Genomic DNA, 7,818 nt, shown 5'->3' with positions numbered 1-7,818 from the left:
CCTTATACTACACATACTAGGAACCCTGATTTTGTTAATGTAAGGTATGATTTTCCACATATTAAAATTATTTCATTTTGTGATGGAAATCTGCTAACAATCAGTATAAGGAACCTGCTATTGAAGATACTCCCCAGTTACTCAGGTCATAGTATATAAATGATTTAAACAGAGTATCATAACTAGTATGTGCCAAATTAGGACTCAAATTCTTATTTTTCTGAATCCAAACATCATGTCTTCTTTTCTTAAAATATTTAAGGGTTGATAAATGACCTCTATGAGGCTGCTGAGTGGCTCAGTGGATAAAGCACTAGGGACTGGAGTCAAGTAGACCTGAGTTCAAACCCAGCCTCTAAATCTTATCTTCTTGACCTTGGGCAAGTCACTTAACCTCTGTTTGCTTTAATCCATCAAAAAAAGGACACTGCAAACTACTTCAGTATATTTGCAAGTAAAATTCAAAGACTGTGAATGCCTGGACAACAGCAGCAACAACAAAATAATGTTAATACTAGAGACTGTTCTGTATTTATACTACTGTCTTGCATACAACCTTCCTTCCTCCCCTTCCCATTATGATTTAAAAATAAATAAAGCAAAAAAAAAAAAAAAAGACATTTCAGGAAAACATTCAACCAAAAACTCTACTGTTGTCAGGAAAGCATTTAGTAAATGTAAATGCTTAACAGAGCACCTTGTACAGAGATGCTTAATAAATGTGCATTAAATTGTTTAAATGTAAGTTATTCCAAATCTGAGAATTTAGGTTTATTTCTGTACATCTCCCCCAATTTTATTAAGTAATAATAATGGTTGGCATTTTATACACATACATATAGTTCACTTTAAAGTTTGAAAAACTTAGCTATATTTTCCTGTTTGTTCCTCACCAATATGAGTTCATTTCTTAGAGGAAAATAAAGCTCAGAAAATTTAATATATGGGAATAGGAAATGAAGGAAATATCTCTTGATCCATTCAAGAAAGTGCTGTTATTATTCCTATTTTGTATTTGAGGAAACTAAGGCTCTCAGAGGTATGACTTGCCCGGAATCTCACACAGTTAATGTCTGATGCCAGATTAGAACTGAGGGTTTCTTGATTCCAGGACCCAGGGCTCAGTCCACTAAACCCCAGAACTACCCCCTCCAACTTGGTCCTAGAGCTTTTAAGTCTCAGAAATAATCTCTAAAGCCACTTCTCTCCTGACTCAAGGTCTCTTGTGCTTCTGCACAGTACTGGAGCATTCAGAAATCCTTGTCAGGTTATCTTTCCTGAAAAGTATTTCACATGTATTTACAGTGACTTTTAAAAAGAGTATTGACAAGAAAATAAAAAGATCTCTCATTTTGTGTCATGGATGCCTCCAACGCTCTCTGATGAAGTCTTTGGATCCCTTCTCAGAATAATGCTTTAAATGCACAAAATAAAATATATAGGATTACAAAGGATTGAAATATAGGTATCAAAATAGTTTTTTAAAGCAAGTTCACAGGGGCGGCTAGGTGGCATAATGGATAAAACACCAGCCCTGGAATCAGGAGTACCTGGGTTCAAATCTGGTCTCAGACACTTAATAATTACTTAGCTGTGTGGCCTTGGGCAAGCCACTTAACCCCATTTGCCTTGCAAAAACCTTAAAAAAACAAAACAAAAAAGTTCACAATTATGCCCAAATGGTAATAAACATGTACATACACTATGATCCAGCAATACCCTTACTGGGTTTGTATCCTAAAGAGATCATGAAAAAGGATAAAAATCCCACATGTACAAAAATATTCATAGCAGCATATAGTAGGAAATTGAAAGGATGCCTGCTGAATATCGATCTATGTTTAGGTGGTTATAAATATAGAACTTATATTGGATTGCTTTCTGTCGCGGGGAGGAGGAAGGGAGGGAAGGAGAAAAAGAGTAAAACTTGAAACCTTGCAAAAAATTAATTAGGGGCAGCTAGGTGGTACGGTGGATAGAACACCAGCCCTGCAGTCAGGAGTACCTCAGTTCAAAATCCAGCCTCAGACACTTAATAATTACCTAGCCATGTGGCCTTGGGCAAGCCACTTAACCTCTTTGCCTTGCAAGAAACCTAAAAAAGTAAAAAAATAAGTTCACAGATTCCATGTTAGGGACCTGAAGCAAAAAGAATCTTGAGATCTTAACAGAAGAGAGGCATCCAGTAATCACAGATTGAAATTGAAGATATAGTTTATAAAACACATTCTTCAAAATGATCATTTTTTTTTGTCCTTCATTCTCCAAGAAGACCATGACATCAGAGAGGTGATACCATAACAAGCACATGAATTGGATTTGAGTGAGGGGTGCTGTGCTAAGTCACCAACTTCACTTTCTCCTTCAATGTCAAATGAATCAGGATGACTGGAGATGATTCTGGATGCAAGGTGATGGGGATTGCTTCAAGCATCTGAGACTGTATTCAAACTCCTGTCCACCTAATTTCAAGACCAGTGCTCTATCCATTGTACCACCTAAAGTGGATAGTCAGGAAGACTTCTTGCTGGGTTCAGATGAGGCCTCAGATATTTAGTATCTTTGTGACCTTAAGCAAGTCATTTGATCCTGTTTGTTCTTTAAAAAAACTGAGGAAGATGGAGCTAAATGGTATAATGTATTCATTAGAGCCCTAGACTTTGGTGTGAAGAAAACCTAAATTCTAATGCTATCTCAGATATTTATTAGTTATGTAACCTGAGCAAGTCATTATAATCTCTTCCTCAATATCTTCATTTGCAAAACTGGGTATAATAATAGTATGTATATCACAGATTTCTTGTGAGAATCAGGTGTGATAATTTTTGTACATAGATTTACAAACTTTAAAGTACTGTATAAATGCTATTTATTAATAAGTATTTCCAAATGAGGAAACTATTTGGGGTTAAGTGATTTGCCCAAGATAACCAAATTGCTTGCCTCATCTTTTTGATTTATTTTTTTTCTAAATCATTAATAAGTGTCATTTAACCTTTCCTTAAAAATCTCCATTGACAGGATATTTGATGCATCCAGAAAGAACCTGTAGGTCTTCTTACTAGTTTTTCCTTCTATTTATAACTTTTACCTGTTGGTTTATTTCTGCCTTTTGGGACCAAGGAGGTCAAGTCTAATTCATTTTTCATGTGATATCCTCTTCAAATATTTGAGAAAATGCTAAATTCTCTCTTCTTATTCCAGCTTAATATCCTAAATTCTTTCACCTATCCCCTCACTATTGTGATTCTCTGCTGGATTCAATCTAACTAGTTAATAATACCTTTCTTAAAATGTGATGCATAGAACAGAAATTTCCATCTCCAAGAAGCTTTCTTTGATTCTTCTCCAGCTGGAACTAATCCCTTCATCGTTTTAAATTGTTAACTGTCTGATTACAGTTTCATATCACATCTTGTATTATAGTGGGATATTTTTCCAAAATTACTAACATTTACCTTTTTTTTTCGGTAATAGAGCATTGACACTGAAGCTGTTACTTCAGTAGTATAGGAAACTCCTGAATGAGGAAATTACCTTTCTTATGCAACTTCTCATCTTTATTTTGTCTAGGGTTAAGTGATTTGCTCAGTCTCACACAGCCCTTATGAGTCAGAACTGGGACTTAATCTGAGGCTAGATCTTTATCCATTATGCCAGGCTGCCTCTCTTTTCTCTTGGTAATACTATAATAAAAATAAGAACAAATTTGTAAGTATAATGCTTTTTCCTTAGAAACATTAACCTATACTTCTTAACACTGTCAACTTCATAATTAAGATGATAATAGTTCTGTAACAATATTTGGTATGACTCAATATATACAGAAAAATTAATAATTATCCTTGTTTTTTAGAGTTCCCAATTCCAGGGCTTCAGAGACCAGATTTCAAAAGTCAAAAAACAGAGTGTTTATCTGGTGAATTTGAGGAAAACAGGAACACTGGTTGACAAAAAGTAAGTTGCATTACCAGTGTTTCTCATTTATTCATTAATCTAGAGTACCCATGTGGTACCACCACCATATTTAGGATTGAATTCTTTAGAATTCACCTGGACATATTCAGAACTGTGGCCGGCCAACAACAGCAGCAACAGTCAGACTTAAGGGGACATGGAAGCCATAGAATGACTCAAAGTTCCATTCAAGGAACCAAGGCTGGAATCGCAAGTGAACAAAAATTATCTCCAAAACCAGAGGAACAATACTGTGGGTTAAGAAAAGTCCAGGCGGCAGCTAGGTGGTGCAGTGGATAGAGCATTGGCCCTGGAGTCAGGAGTACCTGAGTTCAAATCTGGCCTCAGATACTTAATACTTAGTTGTATGACTGCTGATCAGTCACTTAACACCATTGCCTTGCAAAAAAGAAAAAAAAGTGAGAAAAATAATTCCATAATAAATACAAGTAGAGACTCAAAGAAAAAGAATGGTATTTTCATAAGAACTCTAAGAGGAATGAAAGAAATGAAACAAAAGATTTTTTTAATGAAATTAGATCACCTGTGGAAAAAATTTGGAAGGAGAGTAAAACTACTTAGAACAGTAGAATGGAATGTATGGCCCACTGATGGAGGAAAGATAATTTAAGAAATCATTGCTTCTTTGTAATAAGGGATGGTTCTCTGGTAAGGGGAAAGAGAAAATATACATTGGGAAATGTAGATTATGTAAACACAAAAGCAATCAATAAAAATTTCATTTCTAAAACTGATACACAATCCCAAGAGAATTTTTGTTTAATTATACTTTAACTAAAATTTGATTGATATATTTTGTTTTTAATCACCCTTTCTGGATATAATTGTAGCTAGCCCTCTCCCCAGGAAGTCATCCCTTATAACAAAAAAAAAAAAAGAAGGAAACCATAGAGTTTAACAACTAAAGAATGCCAATAGAATCTCTCCTGCCTCTCTGTTAAGCAGTGAGAGAGGTTCATTTTCTCATCTTTGAAGACAAGTTTGGGGGCAAGCTTGCAAGTATATGTATGTGTGTATATGTCTGTGTGTGTGTGTGTTTTACATGCTCAAGTTTTCTTTAAGAAAATACTTTCAGGGGAGGCTAGGTGGTGCAGTGGATAGAGCACCAGCCCTAGAGTCAGGAGTACCTGAGTTCAAATCCGGCCTCAGACACTTAATAGTTACCTAGCTGTGTGGCCTTGGGCAAGCCCCATTGCCTTGCAAAAACCAAAAAAAAAAAAAAAAATACTTCCATATTCAACAAACATTTATGAATTAGATGATTTGACCATGTCATGTATTTGCCAGTTCACTCCCATCATCCTTTGGATTACTGGTTTTTAAGCTGAGTTATGCAAATCCTCTGTGAATATTTAGTTATCTGTTTGGGAGCTTGTGATTTTTAGTTCCTCCTAAGGAATAGGAAGAGATATAGAATTCTTAATCCCTCCTCCCCCTTCTCCAACTTCTAGAGTTATTTTGAAAATGAAAAATATTGTGCCTATGTAAAATCATAGTCTTAGAGTTTGAAGAAACCTTAGAGGATGTCTTGTTCACCTCCAGCACGGAAAAAAAAATCCCTTTAAAAGTTAATGGTTTTCTAGGTGGTGCAGTGGATAAAGCACAGGCCCTGAAGTCAGGAGTACCTGGGTTCAAATCCAGTCTCAGACACTTAATAATTACCTAGCTGTGTGGCCTTGGGCAAGCCACTTAACCCCATTTGCCTTGCAAAAACCTAAAAAAAAAAAAGTTAATGGTTTTCATTAACTTATTATGTAATTTTGCTCATTATTTTTTTTTCTTAAGGATATGATATCTTTCTCAACACATTCAACTTTGATCAATATATAGCATGGACAATGTGAAGACTAATAGACTGCATTCTGTGAGGGGTGAGGGAAGGGAAGAGAGATTAGGGGAAAAATTATAAAATTCAAAAAAAGTTAATGCCAGATTGGGACTGCAAATGAATAAAAAAAAGTTAATGGTTTTGTCAAAATCTTCTTGGTCTTCAGGACTATTTCAACTTTCATAGAAAACTGAGATTTTTGAATGGAAAGAAACTTCAGAGATTGTCTATACTGATCCTATTATTGGTAGAAGGAAAAGGGGTTGTTGTTTTTAACATTTTCTAATTGTTTAAAAATTATGTTAATTTGATACTTAATATAATGAGTTTTGCTTAACTGTATGCTCCTATGTTTTCTGACCTCCTTACAGCTTACTTGATGAAACCACTTATGAAAAACTTGCAGAAGAAACCCTGGACTCCTTAGCATATTTTTTCGAAGATCTTGGAGACAAGCCTTACACGCCCAAGGATTATGATGTTTCATTTGGGGTATTTCTATTCTTAAATTTTTCTGACCCATTGGAACAAGACATTGAGGAAAAGAAATCTTCAATAAGACACATGATCATAGATTTAGAACTGTAAGGGTTCCTAAAGGTCATCGTAGCCTACCTCTTCGTTTTACAGATGACTTACAGAGTGGTCAGATAACTTGCCTAAGGTCATACAGTAACTTAGTGCAGAACCAAATTTTGAACCCAGGTCTTCTGATCACAGATCCAGGGCTCTTTCCACTAGTTTACCACTTCTAAATCACTCTAAGGAAAGCAGCTCAATGAGTCTTTTTATAAAACTGACCCAAGGTTATGAAGAGAACAAGCCTTACCCCAGATGACTTGGGGGAAAAAAGAAAGAGAAGCCTTCTAAGAAGATATAGGAGGCTTTCTCCATTCAGGGTGGTGGACTTTGATGGGATTTCTCCTAATATTAAGATCAGAGAATTGTCAGTAGGACAGCAATCCTACTAAGCAGCAGTACAGATGTCAACAAACTTTTTATTAAGTTCTTGCTATGTGCCAGAAATAAGATTCAGAGTCTGCCTCTTAAAAATTAAGTCTGTACATGTGAACCAATCTAACAAACATTAATTAAGTGCCTTTTGTGTGCAAAGGAATCTAAAACAAAAACAACAATAGCAGTCTGCTCCCTATGAGCTTGTATTTTACTAGGGTTTACAACAAATAATCAGATATTTGAGGAGAGAGTGAGACAGAAGAATTAGGGAACCCAGGGAAGACTTCATGGAGGAGATAACCTATGAGATGGGCTTCAGAGGCAATGCAAGAGGAAAATAACCTGTAATCCAGGTATGCATCACAACTTCCCCAGAGACAAGAGATGGGATTTGGAGTCTAGGAAATTTGGGAAGGGTTCTTGTTGCCTTTTGACTTTTGTAATTATCATTAGAACTAATTCAGCATTGTGTAAGCAATCCAGTCTAACTGGAATAGAGGGAGAGTATGTGAAGGGAAATCATTTTAAATATATCTAGAAATTCTTTCTCAACTCCTGATTGGTTAATTAGTCATTTTAAGTGGCTTAGCTAGCACCATTCCACATAGAATATCTTGGGAGCTATTCCTTTCTCATTCTAAGAATAATGTTTTGAAATTCTCCTGTTTGTTTGCAATCTTGCCCAATTTGTAAATCTTAATAATCTAATCTTGAAAATAAGTGGAAAACAATACTGATTTTATTATTTGTTTGCCAGTCTCCTTCTATGAAGAAGGATAGGCTTTAAAAAAAAAAATGAAAAAAACTTTTGTGAAGGATTCATTTTTTTCATTGGTATAAAGTTTATACCAATGAAAAATATAATAATAATGATGATGATGTGCTATAATGCAATAAATATAGTAAAATTTTATGTAAAAATATAAAAAGCCTTTCTGAATTTGCAGTCCATATAAAAACAGAAGGCAGACTAGATTTACTCTGAGACATCAGTTTATTGACCCCTGCTATAGACTCCTAACAATACATCTCCCATATCTCCCAATCTATCTATA

General features: G+C 35.2%; 1 protein-coding gene across 1 annotated transcript in view; it reads left to right on the top strand.

Annotated features, from left to right (window-relative positions):
- FXN (frataxin) overlaps positions 1–7,818 on the top strand; it is a 30,530-nt gene that overhangs the window by 1,044 nt on the left and 21,668 nt on the right. The window contains exons 2-3 of the mRNA XM_074199461.1: positions 3,857–3,957; positions 6,178–6,298. Of these exons, the coding sequence (XP_074055562.1) occupies positions 3,857–3,957; positions 6,178–6,298 (222 nt within the window). The remainder of the gene's footprint in view (positions 1–3,856; positions 3,958–6,177; positions 6,299–7,818) is intronic.

Source organism: Macrotis lagotis, chromosome X (genome assembly GCF_037893015.1).
Source record: "Macrotis lagotis isolate mMagLag1 chromosome X, bilby.v1.9.chrom.fasta, whole genome shotgun sequence".
Classification (NCBI taxonomy): domain Eukaryota; kingdom Metazoa; phylum Chordata; class Mammalia; order Peramelemorphia; family Peramelidae; genus Macrotis; species Macrotis lagotis.
Note: the sequence above shows the minus strand (reverse complement) of the source record. Positions and strands in the feature narration are given on the sequence as shown.